This window comes from Cantharellus anzutake (assembly GCF_015039405.1).
Source record: "Cantharellus anzutake strain C23 chromosome Unknown EI90scaffold_30, whole genome shotgun sequence".
Classification (NCBI taxonomy): Eukaryota; Fungi; Basidiomycota; class Agaricomycetes; order Cantharellales; family Hydnaceae; genus Cantharellus; species Cantharellus anzutake.
This window is the reverse complement of record NW_024066980.1, coordinates 649,203-663,241: the sequence shown is the minus strand read 5'-3', so window position 1 is coordinate 663,241 and position 14,039 is coordinate 649,203. Positions and strand designations below refer to the sequence as shown.

Here is a 14,039-nt window from a genome sequence, read left to right as displayed (position 1 = left end):
TCCTTCATCCCCTTGCTCGTTCAGACCATCTCCAGCTCCCGCTCTCACATCTCACAATGTCCTCTCTGCCTGACAATACCGAACTTCGTCAGCGTCTTGCCGGCTTATACCTTGGTGATGCCAATATTGCGTCTAAGGCTGTCTGGGTTTATGCAAAGGCTCGACGCTGTCACGTCCTCTGCCTTCATGGCGTCAATAAGACCACTCTCAATCCCACACCTGTGGTGCTTCATGGAATCTTCACCTTGGCCCGACACCCATTCAAGCTAGTTCCTGATGGCGGTTTTCTCGAGTCTACTGCCGAACTATACTTTGGTCACACACCCCTTCACGAGGCAATGGCAAGAACAAATGCTTGGGCGCGGCTGGAGAAAGTTCATGACAAGGACCTTCTTGGATACAATGACTTTTCGCAGTACATCAAGAACCTCAAGGGCTTTGAGAGTTTAATGCATGCCGGTGATTCGCTGCAACACTCGTTGGTCAATGACGAAGGTGCAACTGGCCCGCAGGTCAAAGTCATTCATAGGATGTTCGAGGTAAGTGTTATATTTATTCTTTCCGTTTTGCTGTGGGTTGCTGAGAGGGGCACGTTATAGTCCTGCTGGGATACGATTCGTGTGACAACAACACCTCAGCAAGATATTGAAGGTATGTCAATGGGTCTCACACAATTACAACGGACCAACTGATTTTGGTGATAGCCAAGTTGAAGATGCGGTACAAGCTTACCCCTGGGGATCACCCTGTTGCTGTGAGATTGGCTAACAGTAGTAAGCATTTAACGCAAACTCTACACAACATATAACTCAAAACCAAGAACAGAAAGCCCTTCCTGCAGCGGAACAGTAACACCATTAGATGATCCACGTAGTAAGCATCTAACACACTCTCTGCACAATGCACAGCTCAACACCAAGAACAGAGAGCCTTTCCTGCAGCGAAACGGCGAACGCTTTGGGTGAACCACCAAACCTTGAGTCAGTCATGCTACAGACGGAGCGTATGACACCACCAACAGAGCCCAGCACACCAGAAAACAAAGCCAAAGGTAGGAAGTTTCCCACCAACTATCGTGATAATTCATTCAGTTTATGCGCAGCATTACCGGAATTGGGTGGATACGATGATAGCAGCGATGATGAATCGGGTTTGTTCCCTCAGCATCACCTATATCCTGTGCATAAGCTGATGGTGCCAACAGTCCATGGCTTCTTGGGGCCCGAGTTTGGTTTGGAACACTGGCCAGTGGCGCCAGAAAACATTGACCTCCGAGACAAGATGTTCGAGGAGAAAAGATGGCAGACGAATCCTCTTCGCGCATATCGTGAAGGAATTGAAGGAGTTATTGCTCCTTCGGAGTATGCAACTGCGCTTCCAGGGGCCACTGTACAAATGTCTTTTACACTTGCGTGCCACTTGATAGGATCTCGCACCGGGAAGAAAACAACTTTCTCCGCACGTGTTGAAGAGATAATAATCCTCAAAAAACCAGCCACTCTTGTCAGTAATCGTACAGATTCTGGATCGCCATCTAAGCGGCTGTTCTCCGGACCATCCTTCTCTCCCACGAAGCGACGGAAGCTTGAGAAATAGGTATGTCTGTCTCAACCCCGCCAACGAAGGGAACCACTCAGTATTTGCCTACTCTGCCCCAGACCTAGCATCTTATGGCATTGCGTGAACAAACTCATCCACGATTCAACTCAAAAGGGTCACATATGTTCACAAGAAGAGCCTTTTTTATTCAATTCACGATGTTCGCTTGATAGTTCCGCATCCCATCCCTGATTCAACTCAGAATTTGTCTTCGATTCGACCCATATGTTCGTTTGCTAGTATTGCTAATTCTCTTGAACTCACATGAGTAAATGTTGCGACAACCTGTGAAATGTTCACATGATCCACAAGCAAGGTCATGGTTGCGAAGCAACCTTTCTAGTACGCTCTCGCATGAGAGTAATAGTAACATGCGAGAATCAGTTATAAATCAGGTACCTAATCTTGCCAAACACGGATCGCGCATTGGGTAAATCTCAATGATAGCCCACGACCAATATCGATAGTGGCCTCCAAAGATCGACCTGTGGCCCGGTCAACGGCCTGCGCTGATGACTTTCACGATGGAGGCGCGTCTATCAGCCCACATAATCAGGGTGGATTGTTCACGGAAGAATTGTCTCACCGTTCCCTCCAGACAATACGCCTAATTGCTGCAAACGAGAGGGCGTCACCTCCGTTTGGGATGTATAATTCCTTCGAGGCTACAGGTTTCAGGATATCTCAGACTCAGATACTGTTAAAGGGGCGTTGGCTGGAGATGATACACCTCAACGTTTACGGAGTGTGAATTCGAGTATAAACTCTTTTCCAAACAACTAATCTTGTCAGAACGCATGCCCACTAATGTGTTTGTCAGCTGACGTAGCAATTCCGCTTGTCAAAAGTTCTTCCTTCAGACCTTTCGGGAGCGGCGAGAGATACGTCATGGCGCGAACTCCACAAAACTTCACGCCAGGCTCAGGAAAGTCACCCACAGTTACCTTCATAGCGGATTCAAGGCATCCCGCCTTTCCCTCGCCCCTGGCTCTTGTCTCTAAAGCTCCAAAGATTGAAGTGCCTATGTTGTTGTCGTGTTCAAAATCCAATTTAGTAAAATTCGCAATACACACCTACGTCGCCGCAGAACCCCAAACTTGTATTCATGCGTACGAGGACTAATCTCTAGTACGAGGGAACAATTGATGGACCAAATATGGCGGACAGGTGACGGAACCCCCCAAAGCGAGTGGAGGGTCTAAGGGAGTGATGCAGGACGAGCAGATGAGGAGACCCCAAGGGGTAACGTCCACCTTGAGTCCCATTTTCGGCACCGGAAACACAATATGTATCGGAATATCTGTAAGCGGTGGAGTAGAATCTGGGAGTTACGTACTCGGGCGAAAAGTATATTGAACTTATCCTGCCAATTGCTACTCATTATTCCGAGACCTCGACCCGGACAGCCAGAAGCTTGCAGATCAGAATAAAACAAACAGACCATTGTGAAACCGGGACCACCTGGATTTGAAGCGTAGTTGCTATTGGACGAGACTAAGGGGAAAGCCCCCTTCAAGCATAGTTGAATAGAGAGGGGGAGCAAGGAACATCATCAAATGTCAGGCGGCTGTCGTCGAAGCCAGAGCTGAGTGGACCCAAAAGGCGATTTGGCTTGCTCCCGGTGTTTGATACGGATGTAAGATGATGCGCAAACACCTGCCACACACACAGCTCAGTGAGAAAGTAAAGAAGCGTTCGGACATCATCTACGTCAGGTTCCGTATAGGCCACAAAAGTGACCTAAACGTGGCAACCCGACACAAGTCCTTTGATTCACGCTCCTGCGCATTGACTTTAAAGGCCGGCTGGGACGCGATAGCCTGACGCCATAAATGGACAGACAGGCCCAATGGATTGTCAATGTTTGAATTAAACTGATCACATGTCCAATTCAGTCGCCCCTCTCTCAACAGATACCAGCTTCAAACGCCACTTTCCTTCAAGTGAACGTGCTAGGCTGGCCACGTCTCCATGAGCCAAAACGGGCAGTCTCACGTACTAGATCTGCAGAGAGCTAGGGCCCAGATCCAAAAGCTGCTCCCAAAAGATACGGATTTGGCCACACGTGCGGAAGAGATACTTGTCAAGATCATCTCCAAGAATGCTCGCGTATACGAGACAGACAGGGCGTCAATAGGCTTGCCTGCCGTAGCGGCTTATCTGGCCTGTGAAGAGTACGGCTTTTTTGCTACCACACTCCTCTCTTCCACGCGCTTATTCTGAACCTCATTTGTGCCCATTTTTTTTAGAGTCGGATCCCGAAAGATAACTCAGAGGGTTTGTCAGACAGAGTCAAGGCTTGGCCCTAAACTATTCAAGCGAGCTCTGGAGCTCTGTCGTGCTGCCAAGAACCTTGACGAGTCAAAGATCAACTTCACCTATCTTGCTCAAAGATTCAATGGCAGTAAAGCTCTGCATTTCATGCCTAAAACGTACGCGCTCTTTAAGGAAAGTTGCTTCGAGGCTAGGATCGTGGACCAGGCCACATGGGATGCTAACCATATCTTGGTTATATGCGCCATTTTCTGTTGGTGTTGTGATCGGGTGGCGTTAGTACGTGCGGCGTCGATTCTCTTGTCAGATACTTCTAACACATTGCTAGTGGGAGGGTGAGCGCCCATACTATAATGGACAAGAAGTAACATTCGCATGTGGCCTCAGCTGGGAAAACGTTCAAAAATCCATGTACTACAACCTCAATCCTCACTGCTCGGAGAGAATGCAGAACTGGCTGAAGGAACATGATGAATTGCAGGACAGAGGAGGGTCTCCCAATGGTGGAATGCCTCCGCCTTCGGGATCCCAGCATCCCTCGAAGGCCGACCACGTTCTGCCACCCGGTCATCCTCCTCCGCCCCTCGAAGACTCCAGGAAGCAGCGTACTCCTGTGCTTCGTACATACCCCTCATTTATGTCTTCAAAGTCGTGCTACTGATTCCATTTTGATACAGCTCCTCCGGTCACCATCAGTTTCCCCTCACAACCCAAACCCTCTCATAAGTCCCGAGCCAATGAGATAGAACGGATACCCCCACCAAGACTTCCACCCAAAATGGTTATGGAAGATGTACAATCGACAACCCTAAAGCCGACTAATGGGACTGAAGAGCGCAGGGTAATCTATTCATTCATTCTGGGAAATTGCATCTCTGATACAGGAATTGAAGCGAACCAGACGAAAAGACCGCCTCGGATTCACCAAAGACGAATGGGTAGATAGACCAATGTCGGACTTACTATTCGGCACTCCCAACGAAAGCATCCCGGACAATGAGGTTCGCGTTTACTACGCCTGGAAAAGAATGATTCGAGATGGCGAAAAAGGTAACGGGAAGCATTACGCGGAAGGTGTTATGCGAGACTTTGTGATGACTTGATTGATTGAAGTTGGAGAGTTGACTTAGAAGCCTAGTATTGAAATTGTGTATTTAAAGATACGGATGCTGTATTTGTTGTGTTCTTACAATTGTTGTTTGAGCCAGTGTGACTATCATGTTGAACCACGATCAGGTAGAATATAAGTGGCTTCGATGTGCATTTCATATTAGGCCATTACGTAATAAGCCATACTGACACGGGGTAATAAAACAGATCCTCCTCCTGTGTCTCCCCACTATCTTCCGCAATTCAGCCATGAATCGATCGCTATAACACTGGCTTGTTTTCTTCTGGACTGCGTTGTCAGCCAACCATTGACATATGGATAACGCGCCAAACTTATGATAGGCTGACACATGACACCCTCTACATACATGATGCATCATTAATTATTGCTTCCTTCGACCATCCTCCACGAATGCCTTTCCACAATGTCTCCACGTTGAGGCGCATTAGGACACACAAAGGCACAAGTCGGTTCAACTCCAATCTCTTGCCCAACTCATCCGTCTCAATGGAAGGCATGGACGATAAGCGTAGTCTGGAGGGCAAGACGGTCCCCGTTGAGGGCATGAAAGGTTTTTGGGACAGTGCTGTCGGCCCGGCTGGGCAAACTAACACCCGAGGCATGTTCGTCTCTGGGTCATCGGTAGGCCATCAGTGTTGCATATTTCCGCACATGGGTTTCAATTGGTGGATCTTCTGGAACGATATGGAGTTTGGTGATTTGGGTCGTTAATGAGGGGCAGGCGGAAATGGTCTTCTAGCTTCCTATCGAGGGTAGTTTCACCGTTTTGCGGAGGGATATGTGGATGAGTCTCTCGGGATTGCTCTCGAAACATTTCTACCATGCACTCTTCCATATTCTTCCCCAAGGTTATTCGTATTTTGTTGGATGGGTAGCAATTTTTTGCTTTGAATTCGTATCATTTGGGGTCGTTTTGAATTTCTGGACGGGACCACTCGACATGTTGGGGATTGGCACAGTAGTTGCATGTCTCGTGGGTCATTCTCCAGCGATCCTCGACATGACTTATTGATGATTCTACTCGCTTAGCTTGCAACATATGGCATTCTTGATCTATGGAGCGTTAGGCACTTGGGATAATCTGGATTCTGGGCCTCTATCGGCAAAGTGCTATTGATTACTGGTCTCATCCTGATGACCGGAGGGTGGGCCCTCTGTTGACGTTGTACGAGCAGTTCATTGATTCGAGTGCCATTAGCAATCCGCGGCATTGGGCAATGGTTTTCCTTATTGGAAGAGCCCCGGGGATGGCAGAGGCAGGTTCAGTTTGATTGGAAATTAGCTAGCTGATTCGATCTTTCTATCATCCCAATTTCTCCGCGGTGGCGCCCCAGGCCGTTTTGAGGGATTTATAGCCTGTCCGGCCGATCTATGTGAGCTCCGGTGTTTGTTGATATCATCTTATATTGAACCATTAGTCTTTAAGGCGGGCTTCACACTCGTAGGGCCAGATGTTCTCGCTTTAGCTGCGGGTGACGTCATGACTCTTCAAAAGTTTATCAGCAACGCTACCCATGGGCTCTTTTATAGGCCATGCTCCGACCTATATTATGTGTAAAGGTTTCCAATGATGCTCAACCACTTCCATGTCAGATTTCCATATTGGGTTTTCCGGCAGTTGGGATCATCGTTCCTTACAACGAGCGTCTCCTCTGGGTGATTGCTATTGGCCGCTTGGTCTTCGTCATTGGCATGCAATTGCTTAACATCCCAGTTCTACCTCATGTAGTCAATGCAGTTCAGCGCGTCATGGAAGTTGCTCGCAGGTTGTGGTTGCATGGATTGTGTTCTAGGAGTCGTGACATTCATATTCTTAGCAGGAAATGCGCTCGTACGCTGCGCGGGCCGCCGCCTTGCAGCGGACGGCCATGCACACACCATTTTCTTATATAAAAACCGGATCGGCGTTCCCGTACTGAGCGTGGGTTTGGTTTTGGCTCTGGGACTCCTATGCAGTTGCATCACGGAACCTCTACTTGGCTGGGATCCCTGCCTACACGGAACCCACGTGGGTTTGAACTCGTAAGGAATTTGCGTACCCAGGGACAAGACGTAGTTGATACCCCAGCTTGTTGCTTCCGCACAGCTATGACAATATATGGCGGCTCACGTGTAAGCGCTGTTCATTCGCTCAAAGTTATGGATGTTCGACGCAAATTTTTTTTAGTCGTTGGTCCAAAGCTATGGAAGTCCAACGTACTTCTGGGGATTCACAAGTGGGAGTATAAGAATGTTTCAGTTTCCCAATATCCTTCAACGAAAACTAGTAGGTAAAGGTCAGTCAGGTTCCGCGCAGTTCTCTTTGTCTTATACTTGTGTATCCGTCCGCAAGCAAGAGGAAGATGTTTCCCAAGTGGCTGAATGCAAGAGCAAGCGTTGACCTTGCTGGTTTCTTTCAGCATGATATTTTTCTTCGCTACTATCTATATTGCTCACAAGGAATGAACATATAGAGGCCATTGGTCACCCCGATGGAGGTGGCGTCGTCTGGAATTGTCATTGGGGAATCAAATCTTATTGACGCTCAAGAAGATGATGGCGTCTGGCGGAGGGCGCAATAAAATCTCAAGAATCGCCCATGGACTGGGTCGTGTTTGTACTGATGCCACTGTGGGAAAGTAGACAAATAACAATCTAAATTACACCATGTTACAATGCGGTTCAACTCATTTTGTCTGTTCCGCATAGATCTGAGCATCAGGGTCAGCCAGAAGATAACGGCGATTCCTTTGGCAGAACATGCCTTGATTGTTTTATCTGCACCACCAGTAATCAGGCGAGTGCCGGTATGATCGAAGATTGAACAGAACACGCCAGATTCGGCTTGCAGAGAACCTGGCTGTGGGACATCCTCGGCGTGTTGGAATGGAACGCCCGTTTTGTAGTCCCAGAATGTAAGCGTCCCATTATCACCTACGAGGGAAGATGCTGTCAACGGCAACAGAACATCTCTTAACGGATAACACGAACCCCCTGAGAATAAAACACCGTCCGCATTAACACTCAGTGTATTGATGATAGCGTCATGGCCTGAGAAATTGTGCACGAAAATACCCTCCGGGCACTTCCATTTCTTGATGTTGTTTCCCCCAGCGGACCCAGATGCAAAGGAAAACTCCGTTGGATGAACAGCAAGAGATCGGACAGATTTTTTGTGGTGAGTCAAATGAGCCAGGGATTTGCCAGCCGCAAGATCCCATAACCTACGCATACAAATGGTTGGCAAAGTTGAATCAGTAAGGGAAAGAACCTCACCGGATCGTGGAATCCATAGAAGCCGTTATGACTTGAGGATCTGATTCTTGACATTTAACATCCGCTATTGTTCCAGTGTGGCCACCAAGAACGTGGATCATAGCTTTTGTTCTCATATCCCAAACGCGTGCCGACGCGTCACGTCCTGATGTTACAAGGATGTCGAGTGTTGGATGCAAACTATAACAGCAGCTTAGGCGATGCCCACGTTTGATGAAGACAGTGATCACCTTAAAGCATAGACTCCGGAAAGATGACCATGGTAGTGTCGAATGACTTTGTTAGACTCCAAATCCCAGCACTTTACCATCTATTCGGACTACATGAGGTAGCAACTTGGGGGGGGGGGCTCAACTGGACCCACCTTATCTTCTCCACAAGAAAAAAGGTATGGGTGCCGTGGACTGACGGCAAGACCACGCACGGTCGAGATATGACCAGTCAACGACAACTTCAGTTCTCCACTGGCAAGATCCCAGATCTTAACCACCCGATCACCTGCTCCAGTCGCGAACCATTTGTTCCCAGGTTCAACAGCGACACTCCGAACCCAACCAAGATGACCAGAAATAACGCGCACAAGTTTCCACGGGGGATGATAATCAGGTTTGACTTCTCGTTGCTCTTTCCGTCGGATGAGGGCTTGAGAGAGTGTGGAGTTGGGATTTCGCAATGTGCTTGGGGGTGCTTCTTGTGTTGGCGCATTTCTCAAAACAACATCCTGAATTAAATTGTTGCTCGGGGTTGTTGCTGAACTCCATCATAAGTGAAGCCTAATGAAAAATTGAAAAGGACGGGACACACTTCCTGCAGTTATGGCTTTAGGTCTTGCGGGACCGACTGGTCCTTGCTGCTGGGCGAGCAAGGCCGCTGGCAATGCCTTGGAGTCTTGGAATTCGTCTCTAATCCTAACTGATAGACGAAGTTTGGCGCTACAATGGACTTTCTCAGCTGAAGGGATATAAAATGGGTCATACAAGGTTGTTACCTCTTCTCATCTCCCTCAGACCCGAGTGAGGTACCCATGAATACTGAAGCCGTCCGTTTTTGACTTCTTCGGAGCAATGTCTCGAAGGGCGTGGTAAGTGTTGGTTCCTCCATATCTCACAGCAGTAATTCCAGAAACGGAGGCCGGGTCTTGACGTTGAATCTTCAGTTCAGGATTAAGCGCCAGGGAAAGGCAAGGATCTTGGTCAGGTGATCCAGGTCAGCCAGAATTAAATTGACTACAAGTGCAAGGTGATTAAATGGTAGGCGCAATGAGATAAACGCTAAGGAGAACTATTATTGAATAAGGGAGTCAGATAGGAACTAGAAAACATCAACAGCGAACGTTGCCAATCAGCCATTATGAAAAAAAAGAAAAGATATGTGCAAAACGTGAAAGGAGCGTGGGTCATAATTTGAGCTCTGTAAGAACTCGTCGAGCGAGCATCTGATATTGCCATGCGTCACCACCTATTCGCCTGAATTGCAGGCCGTGAAGGGGAAGAAATGGAACCTGGACAAAACCATGAGAGTTACGTCCAAATGACTCATGATAGACATACCTTCACTATACTAATTTCAAAGCGGACGCACAGAACGTTCTTCGCCGTCGACTCGAAAGTAACCTCATTAAATTGTTTTGGTGCCGCTGGATTACTGCTGGGCGTAGGTGTTGCATTGTGATCACGAGGCACTGGAGGTAAGGATTTGGAGTTCTGAGAATGTGGTGAAGGGGTAGGCGGTGAGGCGAAAGTTTCCGCAATAAGCTTTTGGGAATCCAAAGAGTTTGTAGAGCGAGTGGAAGATAGCGGGGCGCCCTGGCCGTTTGTGGAAGCTCCATCAGAGACGTTCCCGGCCTCATTCAGCTTGGACGACGAAGGAGCCCGCTCCTCAAGCGCAGTGACTACCGACTCGGGACGTTCAGGGAGCTCCTTTTCCTTCCCTTTACGACCGAAGGATAAACGCGATACCTTCCGAGCAATCGTCCGTGGACGTGTCGCCTGGGTCTGAACAGTTAAGTCGCTTGTGGCGGCTTCTCCGTTCTGGATTGATGACAGATCGATACTGGGGAGATGAATGCATTCAAATCCACTCTTGATTTCGCGATGCTGAATCTGCATGCGATCCAGGACCCTCTTAATGTCCCCCCTGAGAACTGTCGGAGGCTTCGTGGACGTTGTCGCGACGGAGAACAAACCCTTCAAGTATACGGACTTGACTTCCATAGTAGCCTCGCTGTTGGTGGATCCATCCAACAGTATAGGAGCCTCAGCATGTTCGCCGACACCATTAACCGGTACACGAGTAACGGTATCCGATGGCTTGTCCCCTGAGATGATTTGTGTATTTCCGCCGCTAGCTGTGGGACGAGCACTGGCAGTGTGGGGTCTCGAATCGGCGGGGCCACTAACTTTCCTGTCCTTCGCCGAACGTCCGCCGAGGACACGAGTGACACTCCCAATACTGCCCCTCCGGTGATGACCGCCCACTCCACTCTTGCTTGGACTGTATGTTGGATCCAAGGCCGTGGCTGCACGGCGATGCATCCCCACACTAGCTGGCTGCGATTGACTGGTGCCTGCCTTCGGGACTCTGATTATACCATCTGGCTCATTGATCTTGACATGTGGGATGTCCATCGCCACTGTCTTCAGAGGCGAGACATCCCCCTTCTTTGGTTCTGGGCTTGTGGCTTGATTGAATGAGGATCTTGGAGAGGAAGTAGGAATGATAATGCTGGTTCTTTTGTTCCTCTTGTCGTCACGGCCTAGAATTGAGCCGAATCTCCGGACTAGAGTGGCACCGGCAGATGCGGTGGATTCCGGAGTAGAAGGTCTTGGCTCAGTGTTCGCACCCAATGATCGTGTTTCGCAACTAGGCTTCTTCTCTATCCTCGGTGAAGATGGGAGAACGGGATTCTCAGCAGATGAACTGAACGAATTCTGCTGCTCTTCTTTGAGAGCCTTCCGCTGTGCCCGATCAGCAAAGCCTTGGACTTCAGGCCCCGCAGTCCGAGGAACTTCCTCCTGGGTGGGTAAGCCTCCAAACCCTAACCCGGCCCCCCATGCCCTCAACATTGAAGGACGCTGGCTTAGACTTTGGCTACGGCGATGTGTAGAGGCAGGAGGAGCACGAGGAAGGGTAGCGGATGGAAGAGCTGTCGGAAGGTCAGTGTTTTCCTTGTCCCTCGGGGCGGGATGATGGGGCGACACTGAAGTTCCAACAGCATCTGTCTTCGCTCTCGGCTGAGCGAAAGCGATTTGGGCTGGCGCAGGCGAGGATTGTGGGGACTCGTAAGACATGCCTGAGTAGTGGGATGTCTCTGGAGCAGGCAATCGAGGAAGAGCCATATTGTAATCTGGCTTCCCCCCAAGCGGCAACTTCGTGGACAAGCCACTCAGCGCTGTAACAGGAGGTGTGGGGAGGGTTGAAGGAGCTGAAGCGCTCGCATAAGATGGTATGGCTTCCGCGTCACTGAGCGATATCCCGCTTCCAGCGAAATGGCCTTGCCCATATACACGCTCACGTTCGAGCTTTTCTCGGACTAAATAGTAGATGGAAATAAGCGGATGGAAACCGCGCGTGGGGTCTAGCGGTTCCTTATTTTCGAAAACGGGTTGCTGTGCTGAATCCGAGGAAGAGACACCTTTTGGTTGAGCGGGGGGTGAGGAGGGTGAGAAAAACTTCTTGCGATAGAATTCCAGCCCAGAGAAACGCTTGTTTGACTTCTTGGTAGTAGCACTGGATAAGTCCGTGTCCGCGCGGGTCAAGCTGTCCCCTGAGGCAGAACCAGCGATGGTACCTGACACACTGAATGATTCGGGGTAAACCCACGGCTTCCCACTGCGTTGAGCATCACGCTTACGCTCCCACAGATCTACAGCTCGACGATACTGTTCAGAGAGCAAGATGTCAGTCAGTCGATTCTCAATGTCGTCCTCCGTGCCAAACTCAAAGCCAGTCATTCCACGAATCACATCGCGCTCGAGTTCATCCGCTCGCAAGGGCTCGCGCTGGACCATGTGTACCGCGGGTGACCCTGAAAAGTTCCGCACCATCCAGGGGTGCGACATGACCTCCTGCATTGTGGCTCTTGCATTGGGGTTGGTCACGAGCATCCGCATTAGTAAATGTTTGCACTCTGGTTTGGTAGACAGATAAGCGTTTTGAACGAGCGAAAGTGAAGGATTCTTACCAGCACTGAGCCAGACAGGATATTCAACATTCCCTCGCTTGATTTTAGCATGTAATGCTGGCATGCTCTGGTCGTCGAAAGGAACCTTTCCGCAGACCAGGACATACAGGACTACGCCAAATGACCATACATCGACTTCGGGTCCGGTGTATACTTTAGCGTTGAGGAGTTCAGGGGCTGCGAAGTAAAGAGATCCGCAGAATGTGGATAGATGGTTCAAGGGGTCGTAGAGATTAGAGAGACCAAAGTCTATTATTTTAATGTTCCCTGACTGAGAGATCAGTATGTTTTCTATCTTTAGATCTGGAAAGAAACTCAATACACTTATGCGTTAGTAGTGGAGCCACAGACCTCGGTGAACAACGTTATTAAGATGACAGTATTCCAGGGCAGATCCGATTTGACGTGCGAACTTGCGCGCCACGCGTTCGCGTAACCGACCGTGACTGATGATATAGTCGAGCATCTGCCCCCCGTTGACATATTCGAAAACCATGTAATAGTGGTTTTGGTGGATGATGAATTCCCGCATGCCACATATGTACGGATGGTATAAAAGCATGGACAGCGACGCTTCCCGTACCGTTCGTATTTCTTTGGAAGCCTCCTTGGAAGCGGCTTTGATGAAGGATGCAGTTGGAGGCGGATCATTGGGATCATTATTATTGTTAGCAACCATCGCAGCCTTTCTCGAGACGATCTTGACTGCGAGCTGGAAACAGAATCGTTAGGAGGCAGTTCAGGAGATGACCGAGAACAAGGGTGGGCTTGAGCCTGAGCACACCTGTTCACCGTTGACATTGTTAATCGCTAGCTTCACTTTCCCCATACTCCCCGCGCCGAGAGTCTTCGTAAGTGTATACATGCCTAGAAGTTTTCCACTTGCCCTTGAGCGAATAACGCCGTCATCCTTGTGGAATGCCCGAGCACGATTCTCATTCATCGACTCCGTAGTAGAAGTCCCGTTTGGGAACTTTGCTTGCTGGGGGGGCATTGATATAGGTCGTGAGCGCGGTTGTGTCGGCTGGGGTCGAGGAGCCTGAGGCGTAGTTGGAGTTTCAGGAGGTGGAGGAGACTGCGGAATAGTAGGAAGTGTCGCTTGCTGAGATTGCCTGGCAGCGGCAGATGTATGTGTATTCCCATTTACCACTTCCGATTGTCGAAGTGGGCTTGGATCTCGTGGAACGGTCGAGCGATTGCTTGGTGAGATAGGCAGGTCAAACTCATGGCCCTGAACAAGTCCGCCATGTGAAGGAGTTATCTGCCCTCCATCCTCCTCAGGGGTGTGAAGTTCTCCGTCCGTTTGTGATGAGTGGCGGTCCGCGGATACTAGTGAGGAAGGAAACATGTTCATGCTTTGGAGGAGGGTCAACTTGGATTGGAATCACGGAATAGAAACCACTGAAACGAGTCCCTCGAAAGAGAATCGGCACACCGCCACTGCGATGGTAGTGTCGAGCCTGTTGCACACGCCTGCCTTAGTGGTGGGAAACCTTGTTTATGTCGCCCGTCGGAGGCTCGAACGGCGAGCGTTGGGTTAGGTTCGGGTTTATTGCATTCGGAGAATTCCGTACAATGGCACTGCTTTAATTTGGG

The 14,039-nt window shown here is 49.4% G+C and overlaps 6 protein-coding genes across 6 annotated transcripts; 4 read left to right on the top strand and 2 right to left on the bottom strand.

Moving 5' to 3' along the window:
• Window positions 1–56: 56 nt before the first annotated feature.
• Window positions 57–1,596, top strand: EI90DRAFT_3125072 (uncharacterized protein; the record flags this gene model as incomplete). Its single annotated transcript, XM_039063781.1, has 7 exons — window positions 57–539; window positions 600–651; window positions 705–773; window positions 826–873; window positions 926–1,051; window positions 1,103–1,150; window positions 1,205–1,596. The coding sequence occupies 7 exons, from the start codon at window positions 57–59 to the stop codon at window positions 1,594–1,596; spliced, it is 1,218 nt and encodes a 405-aa protein (XP_038915140.1).
• Window positions 1,597–3,473: 1,877 nt separating this feature from the next.
• On the top strand, window positions 3,474–4,614 carry EI90DRAFT_1347429 (uncharacterized protein). The gene is made up of 3 exons (XM_039051707.1): window positions 3,474–3,773; window positions 3,849–4,152; window positions 4,202–4,614. The coding sequence occupies exons 1-3, from the start codon at window positions 3,571–3,573 to the stop codon at window positions 4,532–4,534; spliced, it is 840 nt and encodes a 279-aa protein (XP_038915139.1). The 5' UTR covers window positions 3,474–3,570; the 3' UTR covers window positions 4,535–4,614.
• An 853-nt stretch (window positions 4,615–5,467) lies between these two features.
• EI90DRAFT_3062073 (uncharacterized protein) lies at window positions 5,468–6,310 on the top strand. The gene has a single exon (XM_039060609.1). The coding sequence runs from the start codon at window positions 5,784–5,786 to the stop codon at window positions 6,015–6,017; it is 234 nt and encodes a 77-aa protein (XP_038915138.1). The 5' UTR covers window positions 5,468–5,783; the 3' UTR covers window positions 6,018–6,310.
• Window positions 6,143–7,023, top strand: EI90DRAFT_3062071 (uncharacterized protein; the record flags this gene model as incomplete). The annotated part of the gene is made up of 3 exons (XM_039060608.1): window positions 6,143–6,245; window positions 6,539–6,836; window positions 6,962–7,023. The coding sequence occupies exons 2-3, from the start codon at window positions 6,539–6,541 to the stop codon at window positions 7,021–7,023; spliced, it is 360 nt and encodes a 119-aa protein (XP_038915137.1). The 5' UTR covers window positions 6,143–6,245.
• A 437-nt stretch (window positions 7,024–7,460) lies between these two features.
• Window positions 7,461–9,460, bottom strand: EI90DRAFT_2996983 (WD40 repeat-like protein). The gene is made up of 8 exons (XM_039056228.1): window positions 9,249–9,460; window positions 9,065–9,192; window positions 8,625–9,010; window positions 8,491–8,570; window positions 8,261–8,440; window positions 7,976–8,208; window positions 7,749–7,918; window positions 7,461–7,695 (listed from the first exon to the last, which is right to left on the bottom strand). Exons 1-8 carry the CDS (start codon window positions 9,359–9,361, stop codon window positions 7,672–7,674), a joined length of 1,314 nt encoding a protein of 437 aa, XP_038915136.1. The 5' UTR covers window positions 9,362–9,460; the 3' UTR covers window positions 7,461–7,671.
• Window positions 9,461–9,462: 2 nt separating this feature from the next.
• Window positions 9,463–14,007, bottom strand: EI90DRAFT_2996982 (uncharacterized protein). Its single transcript, XM_039056227.1, has 5 exons — window positions 13,228–14,007; window positions 12,795–13,155; window positions 12,444–12,746; window positions 9,811–12,389; window positions 9,463–9,761 (listed from the first exon to the last, which is right to left on the bottom strand). The coding sequence occupies exons 1-5, from the start codon at window positions 13,795–13,797 to the stop codon at window positions 9,657–9,659; spliced, it is 3,918 nt and encodes a 1,305-aa protein (XP_038915135.1). The 5' UTR covers window positions 13,798–14,007; the 3' UTR covers window positions 9,463–9,656.
• Window positions 14,008–14,039: the final 32 nt, after the last annotated feature.